The following is a 27,721-nucleotide window of genomic DNA, read 5'->3' as shown; positions in this document are numbered from 1 at the left end:
CTTCTCATCTTCACCCTGGCGATTGATTCTCTGTTTATACGTGTCCTTACCCTATACTGCCATCTTGATTCTGCTTAAGTCATTTCTAAAGGCCCAAAATTCAAGGATACTTTTTCATGACTCAGGTCATGAAAACTAGCTTCTCTACACATGATGACATGTTGGTGTACAGTTACTGGTTAAGCTATGTCATTGGACTAACTATGGCCATTTTATACACATTAGTAATAAAAACAGTATAATGGATTGTTGAGACATGCTCAATTAATTTTATAAGCATAAATAGGTCATTTGAGATGCACTTTAGACGGTTCTTTAGACAATTCTCTGTAAATCAGTTGTTATGGTTTCAAATTTATTTTTTTTAACATTTACCAATTAATTTTTTCTGGCAGTAATTTCTGATGTATTGTCTTTCAGCTAAACATGTAACAATGGCTCTTAATTGTAAAGTAATCTGAATATCTTAAACTTTTACACATACAGTTCCTCTTTTTCATTAGTTATGTAAACTTTTTTAGTAGGAAACTTACAAAGAGATTATTTTTAGGTTTGTTATTGATGTTATTAATCACTTGTATACTTAATGTATTGCCAAGACTTACTGTACTGGGTTTAGAGTCTGAAATAACCTAAAATATATTTTAAGAATGTTGATATTATAACTTCAAAGAAAATAATTTTCAGATAACTTAATAATTTTAACATTAGTTTACTAGGGGATTCCTGTTGGACTTGTTTTTATGTGTGCATGCGAACATTTAAAATACAGTGACATCTTAAGGTTTAATCTACACTGTCAATTTATGTCATGTAGTTTTTCTTATCATCATGCTGTATCTAGTGTAGGGGATAAAAGAACAATATGTTGGTTGGTCTGGGCTTCTAGATGACATGCACATTGGTTATAAAAGGGGAATGACAATCATGCCCAACTTTAGGAAGAGTGTAATCAAAGACAGGATGAGGTATTATAGGCATTACCTGCTGCAGTAATCTATAGGTGGTGCAGCTGAATGCAGATCAGTGGAAGGGAAGCTTTTAGGGTGCAACTGGTTGTCTAACTGGGCCTAGAACACAAATAGCTCAGGAAGAAGGAGAGAAGACATTCAGATAAAGGACTTGGTTTAAGCAGGAATACATGGATGGATTGTAAATATTAAAGTTACAAGAATGGAAATCCACAAGTACCATGCCTGGTTTATCAACAGTGATTCATAGGAGGATTTTTTTTAATATTGTGGTCATAATGTGTGTCATTGGCAAAGGGTCAGATTATCAAGATTTTGTAGAACCAGTAATCCGTCAGACCACATTCTGAAAGAGGCTCCTTATATTTGTAGAGTTAAAATCTTTACAGAATGGTTATTATGATCCCAATAAAATATGTACATGTAAACCCTAGCAAGGAGAAGGTAGACCAGGAGTGGCAGTGTTAAATAATTGTTTTTCTTAAGGAACCTTTGATTTTAGACTTGGTTATGCCTCTAACAATTCAAGGAAATAGCAGCTTTTAGAAACATTTTAAAAGATTTATTTTATTTTTACTGGAAAGTCAGATATGCAGACAGAAAGAGAGACAGAGAGAAAGATCTTCCATCCACTGATTCACTCCCCAAGTAGCAGAAGCCAGGAGCTGAGCTGAGCTGAAGCCAGGAGCCAGGAGCCTCCTCTGTCTCTCCCATGCGGGTACAGGGTCCCAAGGCTTTGGGCCATCCTCAGCTGCTTTTCCAGACCACAAGCAGGGAGCTGGATGGGAAATGGGGCTGCCAGAATTAGAACCAGTGCCCATATGGGATCCTGGCATGTTCAAGGTGAGGACTTTAGCAGTTGGGCTACCGTACTGGGCCCAGAAACATTTGCTTTGAGGGGAGATTTCTAGACATGTTTACAGAAAAAGTGATAATTATTCAGAGGGATGGAATATGCATCAGGGTCATAAGCAGTGATGGAAAGAATTTGGACATGAGAGGTTGGTAATTATTATTTGACTGGTACAGAAATGATTGCTGTGGACCTTTTGCAGAAATAAAGTTGATCATCATGGATATATTATAGGACAATTCTTTTAAACACAAGGAGAGGCTTATGTGTTATCTTTTCTTGGTATTGCAGTTTCACTTTTGTGTTCCTCCAGTGCACACTTCAGGTACTTGAGCAGAAAGTATGGGGACATATTTTTAGATACTTTAAGTCTGTGAATGGTTATCACCAGATAATAAAATAATAATTATAAAGCATTATGGCTTATGTAGTCACTGTTGAGTTTCTGATTTAAGTGTATGAATAGCCTAAGTAGGTAAGCATTATTGCACAGTGGAAAGAACATTGGCTTTGAATAAAGCAGTTTGATTTTGTATCCTACCCTGCTAGGAGTCAGTTGTTTGGAGCTGAGGTGAGTTATTTAACTTTACAATACTTCAGATTCTCTTATTAAAATGGAGGTGGTATCTTATTTTTGTCTTTTTTTAGCATTTATTGAATATCTTGTTTAGCACCTGGCAATATAGTGATGACTTAAAAATAAAAACAGCTGTTTCTCTTGCCACCAATTTTGCCGTGACAGTATTGTCCTGGTCAGCAGTGAGTATGCACACAACACGCATGTATATACACACAGACCTTTGTAATTTAAAGCTGCTAATGATTTTATTTTTAAAAAGATTTATTTCTTACTTGAAAGATTTAGGGAGGAAGGGAGGGACAGAGAAGGAGGGAGGACAGGAGGAAGAGTGGGAGGGAGGGAAGGAGAGAGAGAGAGAGAGAGAGAGAGAGAGAGAGAGAGAATCTACCTTCTGTTTTACTTCCCAAATGGCTGCAACAGCCAGAGCTGAGACAGTCCAAAGCCTGCTTTAGGTGTCCCGTGTGGATCCAGGGTCCCAAGGCCTTTGGCTATCCTCCAGTGCTTTCCCAAGCCAGAAGCAGGGAGCTGGATCAAAAGTGTAACTGGGACTCTAACTGGCATCCATATGGGATGCTTGTGCTACAGGTGGAAAATCAGCCTGCTATATCACTGTAGCAGCCCGTAATGATTAATTTTCTAAACTAAATTTGCTGAAGTGCCCTACAAGAAAGTCAGCATGTTAGGTTCAAGCAGGGACTTTGACATTGAATGCTGGTTCAGATATCAGCTGTGTGGCCATGGGTAAGTTGTTTAAATTCAGTGTGCTTCAGTGTTCCTGGTTCCCACCCCTCACGCTTTTAAAAAGGAAGTGCCTTGTTTTATTTGAAAGAATTGCAGAGAGCAAGGGAGAGACAGAGAGATATAGAGATGCAGATACCATCCTTCTGCTGGCTCACTCCCTAGATGGCTGCAATGGTTGTGTCTAGGCCAGGCCAAAGCCAGGACCGAGGAGCCAGGACCACATCTCCTGCATGGGTGCAGGGACCTACGCCTTTGGGCCATCTTCCATGCATTCCCAGGCACATTATCAGGGAGGAAGATTGAAAGTGGAACATTAGTTCAGCAGATGACTGCTTAACCTATGGCTCCGCAGTGCCAGTCCTAAGTAGCAGTTTTTGATATATAGTATTAATATATAAAAGAATAATTATGTTGATTCTTATATTATCTTTGTTTGAAGATGCAAAAATTCAATTCAACAATTAATTCTTCCTAAATATTAGGTGGTTATCTGTAAGTTTTGAATTATACTCATATTATTAAATACTTTGGGGAGAAGACTGACTCTTAACCATGTTAGGTATGCAGTAGAATATTGATTAAGAACTTGGGCATTGTATCTGAGTCTAGCCTTCAATGTTTTCTATTGTGATATTGGGGAAATTACTTAATTCCTTTTCAATTTCAATATTGTCATCTGTGAAGTTTGATTAACAGAAGTTTCTAATTCACAGGGTTTTAGGAATAAATGGGGTCTTCTAAGTCAGCTCCCATGAATATAGGGATGTCCTAATAAACATCCATGAAAGTGTCTCCTTTTAAAATACTGATGAATATTCAATGAAAGCAGTTTTTAACTTCTCATAACGCTTGAACTTAAGTATGGGTAACTTGCTCTCACCATTCAGAGTGCTAGTGGTTCTTGCCATGTTGTCTTCTTAAACTTTGATGATGTATTGTTAGGCAGTGGGCAGAGACCCCCAGTTTGCATGTTGCTTCTGTAAATACTGGACAGGTGGCAACCTTGTTGCTTTCATTCTAGTGTTTGCCCACTTGAGATAAATTGCCTCTTCTGGATATCCAAATGGTGTGCCTGCAAGAGATCATTTACCTCAAACAGGGGAGAGTGTTACTTTCACCGAAGGACTAGGATATCAATCATTTTGGGAATAGACTAAAGAACTCTTCAGAGAGCTGAACTTTATGATATGACTGGTTCAAATTTAATTTTCAGTATAGAAAAAATGTACTGATTTCCTTTATATCATCTGTGAATGAATACAAGAATAGATGGATATAAGTAAGAGGTTCAAACATTTCATTATACTTTTCCTCTGCAATTGAAGTTTAATTATCTAGAAGATCGATCACCCAGGTATACCCGTGCTAGTACTACTCAGAACTTTCTTTCGTCGCATGTTTGGAGGTAACTTTCTAAAGGTCATAGTAACTCTTTCAGGCAAAACTGAGAATCCAAGGGTGTGTTTAACTTCATAGTTATAAAATTTAAAGCAATAAAAAAATATGATTTATATTAATAAATGGTTACTTATATATACATGTAATCCAAAGTAGCACGAAAAGGTAACATGCGTTAACAAATGGTTAATTGTGCACTCACTCTTTCTGTCACACACAGACACACACACACGCACATACACTTTAAGGCTTTACTGAATCTTAAAAAAATGTTAAAAGAATTGCTACTGCCTGTACTGTGGACTATGGACCAATTATATGACTATTAACTAAGAATGTGTTACAATCCATAATCACAGACCTTACTTCAGAATAATCAGAATTATTTTAACAAGATGTCAAATACTTGAGATTCACAGAAATGTTTGTGAAGAAATGGCTTAACAAATTTCTTTTTCTGTTTAAAAAAGCTCTATTTTGTTTATTTGAAAGTCAGAGTTAATGGGGAGGTTAAGTAAGAGAGAGAAGGAGGGAGGGAGAGAGAGAGAGGAAAAAGAAAGAATCTTCCATTTATTGGTTTACTTCTCAAACAGTTGAAGTGGCCAGGGCTGGGCCAGATGGAAGTTAGGAGCTAGGAGCTTCTTCTGGGTCTCCCACATAGGTACAGGAGGCTAAGCACTCAAAGTACGTTAACCAGGAGTTGGATCAGAAGTGGAGCAGCTGGGACTCAAACCAGCACCCACATGGGATGCTCATATCACAAACATGGGCTTTGCCTCCTGTGATAGCAGTAGCCCTTAGGATTTCTTTATCTCCATAGTTCCCTTGTACCTGGAATTGAAACAAACGTAAGATTTGGCATTCAACATTACTAGCTCTTTCTTTTTTTTTTTTCTTTTTTTTTTTTGGACTCTTTTGACATCCATGGCATCACTCCTACTTCTCTTCCTTCCACTGCCTGCTCCCTCAAGGACCCGTCATGAGTCTGTTCTTTCACTGTGTATGTGCCCCCTCTTTCCTTAGCCAACACTTTGCTAGGATTCCTATGCATAGCCAGATCATGTGAATGCTCATGACTCCCAAGTCTTATCTATACCCCCAACTGCATATCTTTTTTTTTTAATATTCATTTATTCATTAATTACATTGCATTACATGACACAATTTCATAGGTACTGGGATTCCCCCCCTCTTCACCCCAAACCCTTCCCCCATCATGAATTCCTTCACCTTGATGCATAACCACAGCTCAAGTTCCGTTGAGATTCCCTAATTAAAAGTTTACACCATACAGAGTCCAGCATCCCACTTGTCCAGTTCAAGTTCAACGGCCTCTTAGGGAGGCCCTCTCAGGTTTGTAGGCAGAGCCAGCAGAGCGTCACCTCGATCAATTAGAAGCTCCAACATCAGCAACAGTCCAGGTATGATGAGGCTGGTGCAGAGTCCACTGATTGCATTTCTTAACTTAAAGATCATGTTCTTAGCTTTCTAGCCCCAGCTGTGGCCCTGGCATACACCAGTAACTGAGTAACCCTGCCAGCTGTCCCCAGACCTGATGCTTGTGCTCTTGACCTGGTTGAGGCTCCTCTACAAGACCCCTACCAGATTTGCCCCCAGACCTGGCAGGTGCTGTGTCCTGGCACGGCCTGCCTCCAGAACCAGAGTCACCAAATAACTATTCCTAAAAGAAACTAGCATCTCATTTGGCATGCCTGAGTTTGAGTACTGGTTATGCTTCCGATTCCAGTTTACTGCTAGTCAGTATGCTGAGAGGCAGCAGATTATGGCCTAAGCATTTGGACCCCTGCCAGTCAGGTGAGAGGGACCTGAATTGGGTTACAGGCATTTGACAGTCCTGGTTGTTGTGGATATTTGAGCCGGAAGGCAGAAGAGCTCTTGGTCATTCTCTCTGCCTTTAAAAAAAATATTAACCAACATGAATAAAACAGTGAAGAGCAGTTGCATTAAATGATGAAAGTAAAAAACAGTATTCTTGTGTAAGTGCTAGATATTAAAAAGTTTCATTATTTCTGTAGAAGTACTTATGCTCAGTGTAAAACCTTTACCTAATATGGAAATAAGTATTATCTAGAACTGTTCTTAACATTTTGATGACTTCTACAGATCTCCTGTACAGGTATACAAATACACACACACACACATACACACACATATACAAGCACACACACAGTTTTAAATGTGGAAACCATACAGTCATGTCTCATTATAGCTTTGTTCCATTTAGTGGACGATGAATATCTTCTAGTGTCCATAAATTTGATCTTATGTCATTAATAGTATTTAGCTAAATACTGTTGCATTGCATATATATGTATTATAATTTACTCGGTGAATCAACTTTTGATTGAAATAGATTTTTCATTATTTTAAGCAGTGCTGTGAGAACCTGCATTATAGTTTAAATATATCTGTATATAAAATCATTTTACACTTGTGTGATATTTTCTTGACTAAATTTATAAGAAACAGGAATATGTACTTTGTACTTGGAAAGTATTTCTGGTCTGTCTCACCAGGTTTGCTTTATATTACACACTAATGAACCATAATAAAGCTCTGTTTTTTTCAAAACACATTAGCATGAAAAAATTTGAAGATTTTTATTTTTATTAAGTGAAAGGCATACCATGTTATTTGCATTCTTTGAGTATTAGTTGGGTTGTACACCTTTTCATTTATTTTATCCGTATTCATATTCTTTTCAAAATTCATTTTCGGAAGCATACATTTGTTTAAAAGTATAAAAACTCTTTGTCATTTAAATTAACATTTTGCCATATAGCATGCAAATGATTTTTCCAGATGGGGTTATAGTTCTGTGGCACTTTTTTATATAGTTAAAAGTCTTCATAATTTATTTGTGATTCTCCTTATAGTGATTTACTAAGAAAAACTAGCCTTATGTCAAGGTTATAATGCTTATGTTTTATAATGCTCATATTTTAATTAATCAAACATTAATCTTGAGTCTATTTGGGCTTATTTTTACTATGAACAAGGACACAATGATTAAGCTTTCTTTGTGCCCAGATGATCAGCTAGTGACAACCTTTTTAAATTCAGTAATCCCTTTTTTACACTAATTAAGATATATCATTCGTCATGCATTACCATTTTTCCTATATTAAATTATTTTAAGTATTTATCTCTTGCCTGTTTCTCCAGCCAACTCTACTAGAATTCTCATCTCTTCTATTGCCTGCATCAAACAACTGTTTTCATGACTTAAGACAAATACATTACTTTTTTCCTGAAGTCTTTGGGTCTATTATCACTACTTTTTATTAAAAAAAAAAAAAAAACCCACTGACTTAAGAGGCAAAGAACTATCCACTGTTCCACTTACCAGATTTCTACTGGTGCTGGCAGTTAGGAGCCAAATCCAGGTCATTGGGTAATAGGATCTCAGCCACTTGAGCCACCAGCTGCCGCTTCTCAATGTATGCATAAACAGGAAGTGAAAGAGAGGAGCAGAGCTGGGACTTGAACCCAGTAACCCTGGTCTGTGGTGTAGGTATCTTAACTGTTAGGTTAAATGGTTGGGCCCAAAAAGTGTCTAGAACATTGCTCTGAGGGAGACATCTAGTTGCAATCATTTGCTTCCAAATTTGAAAACTAATGTCCATATTCGTATTTCTCTAAATAGTAGTAGTTTAGAAACATAAATATAATTTGTGTTTAGAGGAATGTTGTAAGTTTGTGATGTGTTGGCATCACTGGAAAGGAACTGCATATAAAAGAAACTGCAGAATAAGCTGTTTTCTGCAAAGTTTACAAGCCTGGCTAGGTCTGTAGGCCTTTGGAGCCCTGTGCGCAGCTTTGTAGAGCCACAGTGGTGAGAGAGGTGGGATAGAGTGAAGCACAGATAATTATGTGAATGGAAAAGAAAAACAAGCTAGTGTAGTCATTCTAAAATTAGACGATAAAGACTTCAATGTGAAAAGCATCAAAAGAGCTGAAGAAGGACACCATATAGTGATAAAGTGTTCCATCCAGCAATAAGATATGATGATAATAAATATATATATAAACCAAATGCCATGGCATCTACCTACATGTAACAATTGTTGATGGACCTAAAGGGAAATATAAGCTCCAGTATAATAATAGTGTGGGATCTCAACATCTCACTATCCTCAATGGACAGATGGACAAGACAGAAACTCAGGAAGCAATAGAGCTCACCTAGAACAAAAGAACAAATGGACATAATTGATATCTACAGAAACTTTCATTTTGCAGACACTGAATATACTTTTTTCAGCAGCATGTGGAACCTTCTTCATAAAGTGAACCTCAGCAAGTTAAAAAAATTGAAATTATCCCATGCATCTTCTCAGACCACTATGGAATGAAACTGGAGACTAGTAAGTCAAAATACTGAGAAAATACGGAAATACTCGGAAACCGAGCCACATGCTACTGAACAAATAATGGATTGGAGAAGAATTCAAAGAAGAAATTGAAGATTTTCTTGAAACTAATGAAGTCTCAAACACAACATATCAAAACATGTGGGATGCAGTTAAGGTGGTACTAAGAGGCATATTTACCGCAATCAGTGTCTATGTCAAGTACTGGAAACATACCAGGTAAACAAGCTAACCATGTAGCTGAAGGGGTTGGAAAAACAACAGCAAAATAAGCCAAGATTAACAGAATAGCAGAGATAGTCAAAATAAGGGAGGAAATAAGCCAAATGGAAACCAAAAGGACGTTACATAAAATCCAATGAATTAAAGAGCTGATTCTTCAGGAAAGCAAATAAAATAGATGCCGCTCTAGTCCAACTGAATAAAAGATAGAAGAAAATGGAAACATAGCAATGGATACCTTGGACAGACAAAAATGATTGTAAACTACTACAAACAACTATATGCCAACAAATTGGAAGATCTTTAAGAAATGGATAGATTCCTAGACATATATCACTCACTAAACGTGAGCGATCATGAAGTATACAAAACCTAAGAATACCTGTAACCAGGATGGAGATTGAGTCAGTTATTAAATTCCTTCCAACAAAGAAAATCCCACTGCTTAATTCTAACAGACATTCTCAGAACTGGCCCCAATTTCTCACAAGCTGTTCAAAACAGTGGAAAGGAAGGCAATCCTTCCGAACTCCTTCTGTGAAACTAAAATCACCTTAATACCAAAGCCAAAGAGACAGAGACTGACATCTCTGATGAACATAGATGAAAAAATCCTCAACAAAATACTAGCCAATAGAATCCAACAATATATCAAACAGATCATTCACCCAGACCAGGTTGGATTTATACCAGGCATGCAGGAATGACTCAACATACACAAATCAATAAAAATGTGATACACTATATCAACAAAATGAAGACTAGAAACCGTAAGATTATTCCAATAGATGCAGAGAAAGCATTTGATCAAATCCAATAGCACTTCATGCTACAAAAATCTTAAGAAAGATAGAAGGAATATTCTACAGCACAAGCAAAGCAATACATGAAAAACCTAATGCCAGCATCATGCTGGCTGGCAAAAATTAGGAAACTTTCCCACTAGGTTCTGGATCCAGACAATGATATCCATTTCACCACTGATATACAGTATAGTATTGGAAGTCCCTGTTAGATCATTAGACAAGAGAAGGAGATTGAAGAAATTCAAATTGAAAAAGAGGAATTCAATTTATTCCTGTTTGCAGATGATATGATCCTATACCTAACAACACTACAAGACTCAATAAAGACAGGCCCATGACTGAGAAAGAAACTACTGAGAGTAGTTAGTCCCTTTTAGAATAGTGGAGAAGAGCCTTACCTAGCCTATCCAAACGTATCCAAGGATGTGGAAGACCTCTACAAGGAAAACTCTAGAACATTAGTAAGAGAACTAGAAGACATTAAAAGATGGAGACATTTATCATGTTCCTGTATTGGCAGGATCAACATCTTCAAAACGTCCATATTACCAAAAGTCATATGCTGATTCAAAGCAATCCCAATCAAAATCCTAACAACATTCTTTTCAGAAATAGAAAAGATGATACAAAGATTCATCTGGAAACACAAGAGACCATGAATAGCCAAAGTTATCTTGAAAAATAAAAGCAAAGCTGGAAGAATTGCAATTCCAGATCTCAAGAATACTACAGGGCAGTAGTAATCAAAACAGTCGGATATTGGTACAGAAACAGAGAAGAAGATCAGTGGGATAAAATAGAAACCCTAAAAGTGAACTCACACATGGCCAGCCAATTATCTTCAACAAGAGAACTGAAAATAGTGTAGGGAAAAAGGTTGGTCTTTTCTGTGATTGCTTTTGGGATAATTGGATACCTGTGTGTAGAAGAAATAAGACCCTTTCATCATATGTAAAAATTAGCTCTAAATGGGTCAAGGACTTAAATCTACACCTGGGAACCATCAAACTATTAGGAAAAAAGCACTCTACAATATGCAAGATGGAGAAAGCAAAAGGAAGGATGGGGGAAGCCTTGTAAGTGTAAAATTGTATAATGGAAGAGAAAAAAAGTTTAAAAAATGAAAAGTTCTTATACTTACATGTTTTAGAAATGAATGAATCAGGGAGAATCAAGATAGCAGAACAGGGTAAGGATACTTTTAAATGGACGGAGAAACATTTAATCAGGATGAAGCAGAGAGGACACATTCCAGGAAATAGGAGAGGACAGAACAACAGCAGAGGGAGACCTGGAAGCTGGCAGGCACAGGAAAGCAGTGGACACAATGGTGTGGTGTTGCAGTGACTGATAGTCCAGTGGCATTCAACTAACAATGATCTGAACTCCACCAGCAGCTGAAACTCCACCAGCAACCAGGTGGGAAGGGACATTTACCAGGAGCTCCAGAGGCGAACCCAGACAAAGAACTGTTCGTCCTGCTGGTCTGTTTGATTTGACCAGGAGCAGAGACAGAGCAGCAAATCCCAGATGGGCAGTGCGAGAACAGGGTGGATTTCACAGCCCCGTCAGCCCCCTGGAGCTGAATTGGGCACCATTTTGCCTAAGGAGGCAAAAGCAAGGGAAAAAACAGAGCATACACTGAGCTGGGAGTGAACTCATTTCTGATTCAGTGAACTGCATCAACATGGCATCCTACAGGTAAAAACCCAAGACAGGTCTGGGTAGCCCTAAGACCTCATGGCCAGCAGATCAAGAACTCCGGTAGCGGCACGTCAGGCACCACTTTGTACAGTGTGGCAAAAGTTTTAGGACTGCCAGGGGATAACCATGAACTGTGCTTTTTCCCCAATATTATTGCAAATCCTTCACTAACAGTAAAAAAATGTTTAGTATTCTGCTCTTAATGTGCATCATGGCATTGTAGTTATTGGCAATGATGGAAAATCTGGTATCATACTATCAGGGTATATTTAACAATTTCATTGGGATTCCTCTTTTTTTTAGGAGCAGTAAACATATGGCAATGTGTCTTCACTTCCTGATATGCTATTCGCCTTGATAGGAATTCTTATTGTTGCATAAATTTTTAATTTATTACTTGCTTTTATTCATTGAAGAATAAAACAAATGGAATTAAGTTTAAACGTCAGCATACAAGGTCTTGTAAAGCAGATTTTTGTGTGACAGAAAAGCACTGTTTGAACTCCTTCTCAGTGTTGCTCTTCATTATTGAAGGTTACATTTGCTTTCTGTTTCTAAGACACTTTTTTGGGGGCAAAACAGGCTAAATTTTCTTTTTGTGCTCATGACCCAAAGATAAAATATGGAGGAACTCCCAACAGTGTAGAGATTTGAAATATGGAGTGGGTACTACTGAATCTAAGTATTCTTATCATGTGTGATTTTATACAGATAGCATCCATAAGACAAGTAATGACAGACTAAGACCTGCCTAACTGTGGGAAAACTAAATTACATGACTTTTATGAATGCATAAATAAACCTATTAACCATTATCTGGAATGCCAATTACTAGAAAGAGGGCTGATAATTTTATTTATCAACATTAAACACAATTATTAATTATGGAGCCGATGAATCTTGCAGTAAGCAGGCCATGTTAAATATGCTGGGTCTGTAAGTCCATTATATGAGAGGGGTGATTACCAAAATCCTGTGGGGAAATCAGTAATTGTAGTTATAAAATTTTAATTGCCTTAGAATAAGACAAATTATATTTTCTTTTGTTTGAGAATATAAATGGTCTAGAATTAAAGAAACACATTTTGGTAATTGTAAATAGAAAATGAATTTATATCACTGTTTTTTAAATGAATGATTTTAATGTTAAATTGTTTGTGTGCCCGGCACCCTGCAAACGCATGCAGATTTTATTTTAGATATGTTGTTCAGCAGGTGAGTTGTTTTCTGCATTTTTGTCATAGTGAAAACATCTTAGTTGGACTTTTTATATGGGTTACTACAGTTGAGTGGGAATTATGTCATTGAAAAAAAGTTCTGTCATGTTCAGCAGTGTTGGGAAATGAACAAGATACAATTCACATTTTTTGTGTTTTTTTTCTTCTTTTTTAAAGACCCCAATTCCAGAATTTGTGGTCATTTGCTTGTGGGTGCGGCCAAAAATTCTTTTGCAAAACTCATGGATAAGATCAGCCTGGCAATGGAGAACGTACCTCTGCACAACAGTCGGAGTGTCACGTATGTGGAAAAGGATTCCCTGGTCCAAAGGCTGGCCCGTGGCCTTCACAAAGCCAACACACTGGCCCTCAAGTATGGTTTGCGTGGTCATGTGCCCATTATGGTAAGGACACAGCTCCATTTCAAAGTGACCTTAGGATTTAGAGCTTTAATTTTGCATCTGTGCTATTTAGAGTTGAAAGGAGTTGTGTGTGAATGTATCTACATTTTCCTGTAAACCTAATACATACCATAAGTAAAAAAAAGCATTTCTAAAAAATTGCCCAGATAACAAAACTTAAAAGCCGCGGCCCTTTTTCTAAATTCTTTGTAAGCACGCATCAACAGAATTGTATGAGACACAACAAGAGTTAATTCAATTTGCTAGCCATCTCGATTATTTCTTCAGGTGTTCATTTGCAATAAGCTAAATTATTGGTCACATGAAAAACAAAGCTGTCTTGGAGTCTCAGTACCAGCTGGTATTGTTTTTTTTGGATGGTGTAAGTTGCTTTTAATTTAGTAAGGTGTTCATTGCTATTGATTTATTAGTAGATCTGCAGTTACTCCTTGTAAAATTGCTCTTGTTAAATAATAGAAAAGCACAGCATCATTACAGAAGCAGATATTTGGATTTACGCAAAGACTGCATGCAGCCGAAGTGGAGCGCCGCTCACTGCGCCTGGAAGTCACAGAATTCAGACGGAGTGTGAGTGAGATGAAGAAGGAGCTTGACAAAGCCCAGGGTCTCCAGATACAACTGAATGAGTCTCAGCACTCTGTGAGTATCAGCTGCCTTGGAAATTGCAACTTTCTCCCTTGATTTCGCCATATTTGGTGTTGAAGCACAGTTCAGAATCTCATTCATTTCTTTTTCTTCAGAAGACTTTTCTTCTAAAATGCCTCCAGTGGAAGAGCTTGATATTTTGGTGTTGCGTGTACGTGGGATGATGGAATAGCATCTCCTTTCTGTCATCTCAAGCATTTTTAGTCAATGATTTCTTTTCTTTTTTTTTTTTAAAGATTTGTTTTTATTACAAAGTCAGATATACAGAGCAGGAGAGACAGAGAGGAAGATTTTCCGTCCGATGATTCACTCCCCAAGTGAGCCGCAACGGCCGTTGCGCGCCAATCCGATGCCGGGAACCTGGAACCTCCTCCGGGTCTCCCGTGTGGGTGCAGTGTCCCTATGCATTGGGCCGTCCTCTACTGCTTTCCCAGGCCACAAGCAGGGAGCTGGATGGGAAGTGGAGCTGCCGGGATTAGAACCGGCGCCCATATGGGATCCCGGGGCTTTCAAGGCGAGGACCCCAGCCGCTAGACCACGCCGCCGGGCCCTAGCCTTTCTTTCTCCACTACATAATGCTCCTTAAAATAATACATCTAAATCCTTGGTACAAGTTAGACAAATGTTAGGTATTTCTTTGGAAAAGCAACTTGATTTGAAAATAAATCATTTGGGCCCAGCGGCGTGGCCTAGCAGCTAAAGTCCTCGCCTTGAACGCCCCGGGATCCCATGTGGGCGCCGGTTCTAATCCCAGCAGCTCCACTTCCCATCCAGCTCCCTGCTTGTGGCCTGGGAAAGCAGTAGAGGACGGCCCAATGCATTGGGACACTGCACCCATGTTGGAGACCCGGAAGAGGTTCCAGGTTCCCGGCTTTGGATCGGCGCGCACCGGCCAGTTGCGGCTCACTTGGGGAGTGAATCATCGGACGGAAGATCTTCCTCTCTGTCTCTCCTCCTCTGTGTATATCTGGCTGTAATAAAATGAATAAATCTTAAAAAAAAAAAAAAAAGAAAGAAAGGCTACATGTTAATAACATTAGATCAAGATGTGCAAATTAAGAAACATAATTAATTCTATTATGCACATAATCTGGCTATACCTGGGTTAGTTATTAACATAGCCATTTTAATGTGGATTAAGAGCAAAGTTCAAAATGACCCTGAAGCTTCAAAAATGTGTACAACTGCTAACAGCCAGTGCAAATATGAATTTCAGTTTGTTCCGTAAAGCTAGCAACCAGCTTTCAGTACCTCATTCTTTGGGAAGGCGACTTTTATGACTTAATTTCAGAATAAATATACTTTCATGTGTATATTTTGGTCAGTTTGCAACTTTCAGTTTTAACGTTTATGGTAATAGGGAGTAGCAACTTTTGTGTGTGTGTATGTGCATGTGTTTTGTTCTTAATTGGCATATTTTAATTATGCAAATTTATGAGATACAATATGATGTGATGTACATATATATTGTGTAATCATCAAATCAGAACTATTTGCATATCCATCATGTCAAATATCATTTCTGTGTTGTGAACCATTTAGATATCATGTAGCTAATTTGAAGTATACAGTTTATCTTCATTGTCCCTGGTCACTCTGCTCTGCAGTAAAACTCCAGAATTATTGCTTCTATCTAGTTGTGACTTTGAACTTCTTGAGAAACCTCTCTCTTACTCTCACTCCCTTTTCAAGCATCTGCTGGGCTTCTCTCTACTGTCTTACATTGACTTCTAGTTGTTGTGTATGAGTGAGAGTGTGTGGTACTGGTCTTTTCTGTGCTTAGTTTGATTCATTTAAGCTAATGTTCTTCAGATCTATCTATATTCCCACAAAGGAGAGGATTTCATTTATTTTCTTAAATAAAAAACAGAATAATATTGTGTTATGAATACATACCTTATTTTCTTCATTCATTTTTTGAAGGGCACCTGGACTGATTAAATATCTTGACTTAGTTTAGTTATTAATCCTATGATAACATGAATTATTGAAGTTAATTATTATTTCAAGTAGATAAACCTTCAAGGGCAAAGGGTTGCTCTGAGTTAGGCAGGTCAAGGAAGCCTGACATTTCATGAGTATTTCCTTTTCTGCAAATATCTAAGTCTAAAAAAAATCATGTGTTCTCCTTGTGTTCTCTCTTTTTAAAAAATTTTTTGTTTATTTATTTGAAAGGCAGAGTGACAGAGAAAGAAGAGGGAGAGAGAGAGAGAGAGAGAGATGACATACAAACTGTTATGCGTTATGGGGTACATTTAGATTGGCTGTTCACATATGAATATTGTTTCATTGAACAAATAACTTGAATATTTACTAAGTGCCAGACATTTTTCGAATTGGATTCCCTGCTCAAACTATTGCCCTATATGGATGGTGGCAGATTATGTACAGTCCGTTAAAAGAAGGAGGCGACTCTAGATAATGGCAATATGAAGCATGTAAATCAAGATGGTATAGTGACAGTGCGAGTAGGGAGGCAGGCATGGTCTGGAGTGGATGTTTTGCTAGGGAGCCCTCAATGACAGCATTCACTGGACACAGACCTTTAGATAACCAGTTAAAAGTCTAGGAACTTGTAAAGATTTGTAAAAACTGCTTGTGTGTGAAGATTTCAACTGAGTATTATGGATTTATTGTAGAATTTGGAACAAGTTTTGTGATACTGTATTTCACCAAAAATGGTAACTTTGGAAATAGGCCTATTGTAATTTAAAATCGAGGGTGATATTGTTACCTTAATTTCTGAAATTAGGAGAAATTAATTCTGCTTTTTCATGTATCAGATACTTAGAAAATTTGCATGATATTGCAAACTCAAATATAGTTCTGCATAGTTAATGATATAATGAGTTAGTATAAAACTGATGGTTTCTGACTCCTTTTAAAGAAATTGATCACCCATGAGAAGTTTGAAAGTGCGTGTGAAGAACTCAATAATGCGTTACTTCGGGAACAACAGGCACAAATGCTATTGAATGAACAAGCCCAACAGTTACAGGAGTTAAATTATAGACTTGAACTGCACTCCAGTGAGGAAGCTGACAAAAACCAAACTCTTGGAGAAGCTGTTAAGGTAGGAGAACCTCTCTTGTGTAATGACTGATTTCCTCTACTCCTTGTGATTGTTGGAGGGATTCATGCATGTCCACTAAATAGGGAGTAGATACCACGATGTGAGGTTTTGTTCTATGGAAGCTCATCTGGATGCAGTGCAACCTGACTCTGAGACTTAAGTTATGAGAATGTATTCTCATGTATTGAACATGTAAGAGTACACTTTATTCACTGATTGAAAGCAGAGTAGAGATTTTTCCATTCATAATTTGTTTTTGTCTTCTCTGCTTCTTATTCTCTCTAGCTCTTTTCCTTATGTAAACACATGTTTACAGGGAAGGGAAGTTTGTTCTCCCTGTTATACATGCAAGAGTATTTACACAATAGCATGTGTAAAGAAAAGGAGAAGTTACTGTAAGAACAGTCCTGACCCCTGAAAAACTGCCCCTTCTCTAGTTTTGGGGTGCATTGTCTCATCCCATACGCTGCTGTCGGCTATGAGGTCCTCATCAGAGCCACCCAGTGTTTATCCCTGGCCTTGAACCTTCAGAACTGTGAGCTAAAAAACCTCTTTTCCTTATGAAGTTATCTAACACCAAGTGTGTTGTTATATTAATGAAAAATGAACTGATATAATACATCTATAGCTAAATCTTCATCTGAATATCTAGATTATTTTATCAGGATAAATTCCTGGAAGAGAAGTTATTAGGTTAAAAGCCTCATATATTTTTATTTTTTCTTCTTATCTTTAGTTTACATAAAATGAGTAGATTTCACGTTTTTGTGATACATGTGTAGAAGCATAGGGGTCTCACCCCCATACTCCCTTTCTTCCTACCTCTCCCATTATTATATTTTCTAAAATTATTACACTAGTATGTTCATTCACCTCAGAGTAACAAGCTCAACTTTGTGATATTTAAAGCTATCATGACATACCAAGTAAAGGAAGGAGAAAAAGAAAATATACAATTACATACAATAATATCAAGCTATAATGAAAATGAAAATTGTACTATTACTCATGAGTATAGACTCTTGCTGTATGCAGCAGTTAATTCCCTGTAGGCTAATCTTATTCAAATAAGTGATTTTTTTGTGTGTGTGCTCGGTGTATTAGTTGTCACAAATCAGGAAGAACATATGATATTTGTCTTTTGGGAATTGTTTTATTTTGAGAACCATGATGATTCCTATTTTGGCTCATTTTGTTGCCAAAAATGCTAAGATTCCATTTTTTTTTCATGACAATGTAGTATTCCATAGTGCATTTGTACCACATTTTCTTTATCCAGTCATCAATCAATGGGCATCTCCTTTGATTCCATATCTTAGCTATTGTGCATTGTGCTGTTATAAAGATGGGGTTACAGGCAGTTCTCCAATATGCAGATGTCATTTCTTTTGGCTTTATTCTCAGGATCAGGATGATTGGGTCACATATTTTCTTAAAAAAGATTTATTTTATTTTTATTGGAAAGACAGATTTATAAAGAAAAGGAGAGTGAAGGAAAAAGATCTTTCAACCTCTGTTTCACTTCTCAAATGGCTACAATGGTTGGTGCTGAGCCATTCTGAAGTCAGAAGCCAGGAGCCTATTCCAGGTCTCCCATGTGGGTACAGGGTCCAAAGGATTTGGACCATTCTCTACTGCTTTTCAAGGCCATAAACAGGAAGCTGGAAGGGAAGTGGAGCAGCCGCGACATGAACTGGCACCCATATAGTATGTTTGTGCTTGCAGGTAGAGGATTAGCCAATTGAGCCATTGTGCTGGTCCCCTACATATTTCTTTTTGAAAAGATTTATTTGTTTTACTTGAAAAAGTTGCAGAACCAGAAAGGAGGAAAGAGGGAGAAGAAGGAAAAATAAGGAGAAATGGAGGAAAGGAGAGAGGAATGGAAGAATGGGGAGAGGCAGAGAGGGAGGGAGGGAGGGAAAAAGAGAGAGAAAAAGAGAGAGAGGGAGAGAAATCTTCATTCCACTGATTTACTCTCCAAATGGTTGCCATGGGCCAGACGTGGGCTGACCCAAAACCAGAAGCCAGAATCCCCTTTTACATGTTCCACATTGGTGCAGGACACAAGGCTTTGGACCATTCTTCGCTGTTTTCTGAGACTATAAGCAGGGAACTGGATTGAAAGTGGAGCAGCCAGACCTCAGACTATGCCCATATGGGATGCTGGTGCCACAGGCAAAGGTTTAATCTGAATGCCACTGCATTGCCCCCAGCCACATGTATTTTTAATGTTCATGCATCATTTATTCTGTTTTTGCAAATTATTAATCTGCTAATGTGTATGACAGTTTCACTTTTTGTGTATCCTGGTTATTATAATTTTTAATTTTTGTGCCAACGTGATATATTATTATTACTATAGTTTTATTTCTTTAATTATTAGATAAGTTGAACATCTTTGTAAGAATATTGTTTATTAAATAGCATTTTGATGCTTTATCTTCTACTTATAGATACTGCAATTAACTATTGAAAAAGCGTAACTGTTGAAAAAGCATGACTGTGTAATATTGGAGATTTTTCTTTTGTATTAGAGTGTAGCTTATGGTTCGAAATAGTGTCTTCCAGCAGATGAAGAGCTCTTCATATTAATTTCTTTAAAGTGTCAATAGCTTTAATATTGCTGTCAAGAGTAGAGAATTGTTTAATTACTTTCTCTTAATTAGAACTGGCAGGTGATAATGTGGAAATGCTCTCTTGTGGGAGTCAGCATAGTTATGCTGAAAAAGCACTGGTCTTGGAATAAGTATTCCTGAATGTAAATCCCAGTTCTGCCACTTGGATAAATTACTCAACCTTTCTGAGCCTCATTTTTGTGTTCTAAAAAAAAAAATAAGGTTAATGAAACTTGAGTTTTATATGTGAATGAATGGAGATGCTATTTGAAAAGCAGATACATACTTGATAAATGCTCTCATGTGTTTTCAGAAATATGTCAAAAAGTTTTTTTTAACAGTGTCCTGTATGCAGTTTCTTTTAAAAAATTAAGCATACTATTTCTTCTTGGTTAGTAAAATGAAATAAGAAAATGAAGATGCAGAAATACAAAAGAGAAAACAAGTTATCTATGATTGACTAATTCAAAACATAATTTGTCAACATCCTAGGAATTTTCTGTTTAATTTTCTTGTATGTAATGCTTTAGAGTAATCTACTATTAAAAATATAGCTAGGTCTTTATTAAGGCCTTTCTTATAATAGTACAATGAGATAGGAGGATGGAACAGGATGTAAAGGAAATCTCCAAGGACAAAATGTAATGAGCAGCCACATCAACAAGCCCCAGCATGTGGAAATAAAAGTTAGCATGCTGAACAGAGGCTGTGTTTATGCTGGAGGCAAGTAGCAATAGCAGGAGACTAAATTTTGGGCTCCACCACTGGATAAGAGCTTGAATCTATTTCCCATTTAGGAATTGCTTAATCAACTAAAAGGCATAATCTTAGATCACTAGAATCCCATTTCTCTTGGCAGAAACTAATGCAGAATTCTCTATGGAAGAAAGCTTGCTTAACATAGTTCCTTTGGGAGCTCCTGAAGAATAACAACAACCAAGTAACTGACACATGAATAGATAAATAAATCTGATGTACATTTAAACTGTCTTGTCAATCCCAGTTCTTTGTACTTCCTTGGGATTTCTGCATGCACAATCATATTATTTGTTCTACAGTGGCAGTGCTGTTTTTCTCTTCTCAACCTTGTGTCATTAGTGTGTTATCGCCTGCCTTACTGTACTGGGTAAGATACAGTATTGAGTAGTAATAGAAATGATAGGCATACTTTTCCAGTTCCCAATCTTAAAGGAAATCTGAGACTCCATTAAGAAGGAAGTTTGCTGAGAAATTTTAATTGATAATCCTTGTCAGGTTAAGGGAGTTAAGTTTCTAGAGTATGCACAATTTAAAAAAGGTGTAAAGAGATTGGGTATTATTAGATACATCTTATGTACTGAATTGAGTTAATGATAAGATTTTAATTTTTTATCCTGTTGAGTTGTAAAGGTAGGACATCTCTAACTGGAAACCTGAAATGTACCCCCAAATCCAAAACCTCTTGACTGCCAATATGACACTTAAAGTTTTTCAAATTTTGGAGAGCTTATGATTCTATATTTTTTCAGGACAGGGATATTAAGCTGGTAAGAATTGTGCCAATATTCCCAAGTCCGAGAAATTCTACAATCTGAAAACACTTGTGGTCCCAAGCCTTTTGGATAAGGGATGCTACACCATTGTTGGAAACTGGCAAACAGGCTTTCATTGGGGCTTTTGTGATAAGAGTAGTTTCTGTGTGCTTAAAGGATTATAAAATCAGACAAACGTAACTAAAAAAGAATATGTGGCAGAGATTGCTTATGGCACACAAAACCTGAAGTATTTTCTATTTAAAGTTTGCTGTCTCCTGAATTTTGTATTCACTGTTCTAATGTTAATCCAGCCTTACATTACTAAGATAAACCCATTGTGCTGGCTTATACTTAATACAATGCTGTACTCAAATGCTTAATTTTAAATAGAAGACTTTAAGTCTGTAGACTTACTTGATATTGTCGTAATTTATATCTCTCATATTGTCATTGGAATTTTTTGTGTTAAGATTTTGGTGACATGCAATTAATTCTGGTTGTACTCCAAACACATGGAGTGGTGTGTATGTTATATGCTGCTATAGCTGAATATCATAAGCTGTGTAATTCGTAAACAGATATTTGTTCCTTTTGATCCTGGAGGCTGGGAAATCCAGTATTAGGGTATTAGCAACTGGTGAGGAATTTCTTGATGTGCCTTCCTATGGCAAATAGTGGAAGGTCAGCAACACAAATGCATGTGGTAGAGGAAAGAAAGTTCAAGTCACCCTTTTATTTTTTAGTATTTACTTAGTTATTTTTATTTAATTAGAGGAAGAAAGAATGAGATAAATAAGGAAAGAGAGTCATTTGATGTGATCTTAGAGACCCTGATGTGGGGGTAGAATGTTCCGAGGGTGTTACTTGATAGGTTTTGATAGTTCTGTGATGTTATCATTTTCATTGCTCTAGGACTGAGAAAATCTTTCCAAAGTATGTTGGCTGACTAAGTCCACTTTAGTGCATCCAGAAACCCAGACATTTGTTGCAAAGCTTGGCCAGAAGAGTTTTCATATCTGCTTTGCTTTCCATCTTCTGATGTGGTACCTGATGTCCTCTGCTGGTCTAGAGGACCCTGTGTGCTTCTGTGTATGCTCTCCACCAATGGGCATCAGCAACTGAGAAGGCACAGTCCTGATACACGCACTCCAAGGTAGGATCACATGTTTTGTGATTCTCCTGTGGCCAGAGTTTGAGTCCAGTGGTCTGGTTGGGGAGTACCCCAAGAAACCTCACTTGGAGTGACTCCAGACCTGACTTTTGCATGCACCAGACAGCATTAGGTCTGATTCAGTCTGTCACCTGCATCAGCCTGTGTACCTACTGGCGAATGCAGATGCCTGACCATTCAGCTCCCAGTCCCAAATTCAACACAGCCTATCCCAATCCAGCCTACCACAGACTGGTCCCTTATGTATACCAGTGGGAATTTCAGCCTTGTCAGGGTTACCTTCAGTAACCCCCACCAGCCCTGCTCCTAATCCTGGTTCCTGTGCATGCTAGCATGTGCAGTGGTCTAGTCCCAGCCCATCCCATATTCCATACAGCTCTTGTGAACACCCATGGGTGCTGCAGCTTAACTGATCTACCCCCAGATCCAGCTCATGTATGTGCTGGTGATTGTTGATGCCTTGTCCAGCCTGGTCTATTTTCTTTTAAATAATTGGTTTTAAAAAAGAGAGATGCCCTTTTGGTTATGCAAATGTATACAGGATGATGAGGGTAGATTTTGATAAACTTTTTGATTGTTGATAGTTTTTTATGAAGCAGGAAAACTATGAATGAGGAAGAGTTTGAAGATGAAATTTGCAGACGAGAGAAGATTTGAAATAGTTGTTGCAGAGGGAAGGGAGTAATCGGCAGCAGAGATGTAATCGGAATGCTAGACAGAAGTCCACATGGGAAGATCTTTTGAGAGCTAATGATAGTACTGATTTGCTACAGGACATTTGAATGCTGAGAGGAATGCGCTGAAAACTGGGGCCGTGCAGTTATTCTAGGACGGAGTATTTGCTAGATATGGTTGGAAGGAAGTCCAAGGGATGATAGAGGAGCTAACAACTGTATTACTGAATCAAATGACCATTGGCTCTAGGCTCTGCTGAAAGGGAAATGAAGAAGGCAGAAGACTAACAGATTGGAAGATTAATGGATGGTAGTGAAATTTATGGTTGAAAAGCACCTTAATTGTTTTCAGAGAGCAGAGAGGCTCAATGCAGAGAGCAGGGTGCTACAGTGATTTTGGAAATGATTTTGGAAGTGGAGAAATGTCAAGCTATATATCCATTGTGTTTTTCCACTTGACTACAAGTGAACTTGGATTTAAATTTTAGTAACCATGTCTGCTGAGTTTTGTGTGTGTCTGTGGGTTTCTGCAACATTTCATTTACCAGAAGAGAATATGACAAATTTATAGTTTGCAGTTCTTGCCAGACAACATTGATCTATTTTATATCTACTCTGGTTTTAGGTGGTGCTATTTTCTCCTGTTTATCCAAATATAAATTGTAGGATTGTCTTTTATTACTTTCTTATTTTTCACTTTTAGTCAATATTTGCTATTACTGATTGTACCTTTTCAGTGTCTTCTCTGTCGTCTCCTTAGCTGGGACTTTATTGACCCGCTTGTCTAAAATAGGTTCAACCCATTTACACTCCATCCTCATAATGCTGTGCATTTAGTAGTGTAGGTTGCAACCTGAACTTTTGAAAAATTATTTTATAACACTGTTTAATAGGCACTGGGGTTTCCATTCCCACACCGCAAATTCCCTCCCCTCTCCTCTGTTCTCCCCTCCACTCTTACAATGGGTGTCTTTCATGAATTTTCACAAGTCCATCATGCTGCCACTGAGGTGTCTCCCAACAGTGTAGGAGATTATCAGCCATTTTGCTGTGAGTCCCTCCTTGTACTGCATGCATGGGATATACGTCTCTCTGTTTCTAACTATGAACACATTAGTTTCTGCTACATTTCCATTATGCATCTCCTCAAGTACAGTCCAACACAGGGAGAAAAAGTAGTGAACCTTCATCCCCATGAAATTTATGAACATGTAACAAAGTTATCAGTGTGACGCTAGGGTGGTGAAAAAGAGTGTCCAACATCCTCATTTAGGAATAAATGCCAGCATGTGTTCTGTCTGGCACTAATGAAAGTACAATAAGGACTAGATCATCATTATTTATGGGCAGTAGCAGTAACAGTGATAAAAGGGACATTGACAATCTCAGGTGATTACAAGCAATCAGTCTCTTATGGATGATTGATTAGTGGATTATATCGCAAGAACTTATCACAAAAGGTACAAATAGCTAGGAAGTGCAATAAGGTAAAATTCACAGGTAAAACCTGAACTTCTGTTCATTCGTTATTTGTGTACTATTTGTCTCACATGGTATAACATAAGCCTCTTGAGAGCAGGAACTTGATATCTGTTCTTTACTGCAGTGGAATGGTGTCTGTCACAAGACAAAAGTAGGGACTTTGCAAATAAAAGTTGACAGAGAGAAACATCCCCGAACCAGTTCTTTTGATTTTGATTCTCTGTATTCTATAGGATGTCCTTCATATGAATTCCAGAGTTTTTGGATCAGGCAAGGCACAATAGAGAAGAGGTGATATACTTAAATTAGGACTAAATGAAGGAGGGCTTTATTAAATGGGTATACACAGACAGCAGTGTATTCAGGTGTATATAAGGAAAAGGCATGATTGGGCTGTTAACTATCCCTGGCCACAATGTGCTAAGTGAGGGAGCTGTTACAAAGACCAGAAAGGGAGGACCTTGTGCAGGAACTTTGTATGACTGGACCTGTATCCTTTCATCAAGAGAGATAACTGGCTAGAGGCAACCTCCAGGATGGGAGGAGGGGAGTAAATGCCCACCCCCTCTCATTTCTCCCTCAGATCTCCTGCTAGGACTCTGCACAAAGTCAGCCACAGCCCAGGAGGCAAGTGATTCATAGAGGATTTTCATAGACAGTGACCAGCATGTTGGGATCTGAAGAGATAAACAGGACATTTGGTATAATCACTCCTTTGGCCCCTTAGTATCTACTAGTATTTGTCTCCATCCCAGAGGATGCATGAAGACCCATCAGCTACTGAATTTGTTGAAGATGTCAGTACACCAGGGTTCTTTATGTAAGGCCCCAAAGAGGGAGGGGGGGAAAAACACAACCAGTAGCTGATCCTAACCCCACATCTGTTATCATCATTGGGCAGTGAGAGTTCTTCTTTCTTTGCATCTTCTTTTTTTTTTTTTTTTAAAGATTTTTATGTTTATTTATAAAATAGCTACAGAAAGAGAGGGAGGAGATGAATATGAGAGATCCCGTATCAGCTGGTTCCCTCCCCAAATGGCCGTAAAGGTTGGCATTGGACCAGGCTGAAGCCAAGAACCTGGAACTCTTCACAGTTTTCCCATGTGATTGCCAGGAGTGCAAGTACTTTGGGCCTTCTGCTGCTTTTCCAAGGGCGTTGGCAGGGACTGGATTGGAAGTGAAGCAACCTGGACTTGAATCAGCTGTCTCAGGCATCAACTTTATTTCCTATACCATGACACCAGTGTACATTCTTTCCCTATGTTCCATTTCTGTGTCCCTCCTTCCCTTGGCCAACACTGTGGTTGGACAGGAACTCTGCTGTCATGTTGTGTAATCCAAACTTTCATTCTTCTGTTTTCTTTCCATCACTTCCATTATTTGATCCCAACTTTAATTTATTATCTGTCTACTTTAATATGGTCTGACATTTATATTTAAAATACATATGAAAAAAGAGAGGACATACTGTACTAATTAGAATATTATACTTTTTTAGTACTTCAATTATAGGGTAAAGTGTTCATCATATAAATTTAAGTTGAGGAAGCATGTAAAAAGAATATCTTTCATGGGCCTAAATGTATGTATTCAAAAGTTAATGATATTTTGTGGCTAAATTAAAAAATATATATTCTAGTGTGTTTTCCCAAATATTTTAGAATGGACAGTATCTATTTTTATTTTTGATGATGTTTACATAGTTGATCAAGGAGGGAGGGATCTTGGGTTAGGGAAAAGTGGGTGTGATCATTGTTCCCAAATTTTCTATTTTTTCCTGTTTCTGGGGTAATGGGGTAGATAAGGGGAGAAGCCATACCCAGCCTCTCGACGGCCCCCAGCACCTGTGAATGAGGAACGGCCACCTGATATCAACCCAGGGCCCCCATGTGGTGTATGCCTTGCAGGTTCTACCCAAGTGGTTTGGAAGAATGGCCAATATTTGTAAGATGAAGCTTAATATGTACACATAATTATCTTAAACATAAATGTGTTAACCAAACAAAAATGTTTTTATATTTTAAAAACTGATAATCCTTTAGCAAGACTGATAAACTAATAAAACACAAATAACAAAAGATTAAATAAAAGTCAAGAGATAATACATTATTAAGGATGGTAAATAATTCCATGCCAATAATTTTGGCAACTTGTGTGAAATGCATGCATTTCAGAAATCCAGGAAACTAACATGCATAGAAAAAGTTTTATGGAAATGATACATTGACTCCAGGTCTGTATGGTGCTGAGGTTTGTGTCCATGGAACTTCCTCTCAACTGTAAACTATGTTAACAAATCTCTAAGGTGGGGATCTAGGCTTCAGTGGTTGTGGGATCACATGCAAGCTGGAATGCAGCTCTCTCAGACTGTGCAGGTTCACTAACAAATCTGGTTATGTTGTGTCCAACTGCAATTATGGGGCACCTGGCAGTTTTTGCAGGTTGTTTCAAGACTACCTTGTGTTCCCACTCATGGGATGTGGTGCCTCTCAGCATATGAGGTGCTACATTGGGGCTGGGCTAATGTAGTGCCAGGGTATTAGGGGCAACTGGCCTGAGTGTAGGGGTTGTGGGGTCCTTTCCAGGACCAGGTTTTGTTCTGGCATGCCTTATTGGGTCTGGTACCTAATCTCTTCTCTCTTCTCTGAGAACAACGCCTCTCCCTCTATACTGTGCTGCAGAGTTAGGGGGAGGTATGATATAGGAACCCTTTTCTTTCTCTTTCCCTGTGTGTTTTTTCTTCATTTTTATGTTTCTTGAAGGAGTTACAGAGAAAGAAAGGGGAAGGAAGAGGGAGAGGGGAAAAAGAGATCTTCTGTTTGGTGGTTGTAACAGCCAGAGCTGTACCGGTCCAAAGCTGGGAGCCAGGATCTTCTTCTCACACACGGGCCTTAGGCTATCCTCCGCTGATTTCCCAGGCCAACAGTAGGGAGCTGCATCAGAAATAAAGCAGCTGGAACCCTAACTGGTGCCAGTATGGGATACCAGCACTGCCGGTGGAGATTGTACTGTTACCCCACTATGCTAGCACTTGCTGTGCTTTCTTTAAAGCATCGTTTCTTATTGTTGTAAAACTAGGAACCATGGTCTCTCATCTGACTTCCTCTGCTTTTATAAAGATAGTTTGGTGCAGGAACAGCTGTTAAAATCAGTGCTTTTCTGTACCAAATATTTTTGTCACAAGTCCTTTGTTATACATTTTGATATTTAGGAGACCTCACATTCTGTTTGTTGGTTAA

General features: G+C 38.1%; 1 protein-coding gene across 6 annotated transcripts in view; it reads left to right on the top strand.

Moving 5' to 3' along the window:
- CCDC171 (coiled-coil domain containing 171) overlaps nucleotides 1–27,721 on the top strand; it is a 304,667-nt gene that overhangs the window by 142,856 nt on the left and 134,090 nt on the right. For all 6 annotated transcript variants that reach the window (XM_058672681.1, XM_058672678.1, XM_058672679.1 and 3 more), the window contains 3 exons: nucleotides 13,064–13,290; nucleotides 13,765–13,947; nucleotides 16,841–17,026. In XM_058672681.1, coding sequence (XP_058528664.1) covers nucleotides 13,064–13,290; nucleotides 13,765–13,947; nucleotides 16,841–17,026 — 596 coding nt within the window. The remainder of the gene's footprint in view (nucleotides 1–13,063; nucleotides 13,291–13,764; nucleotides 13,948–16,840; nucleotides 17,027–27,721) is intronic.

This window comes from Ochotona princeps, chromosome 14, assembly GCF_030435755.1.
Source record: "Ochotona princeps isolate mOchPri1 chromosome 14, mOchPri1.hap1, whole genome shotgun sequence".
Taxonomy (NCBI): Eukaryota; Metazoa; Chordata; class Mammalia; order Lagomorpha; family Ochotonidae; genus Ochotona; species Ochotona princeps.
This window is presented reverse-complemented; position numbering and strand designations above follow the sequence as displayed.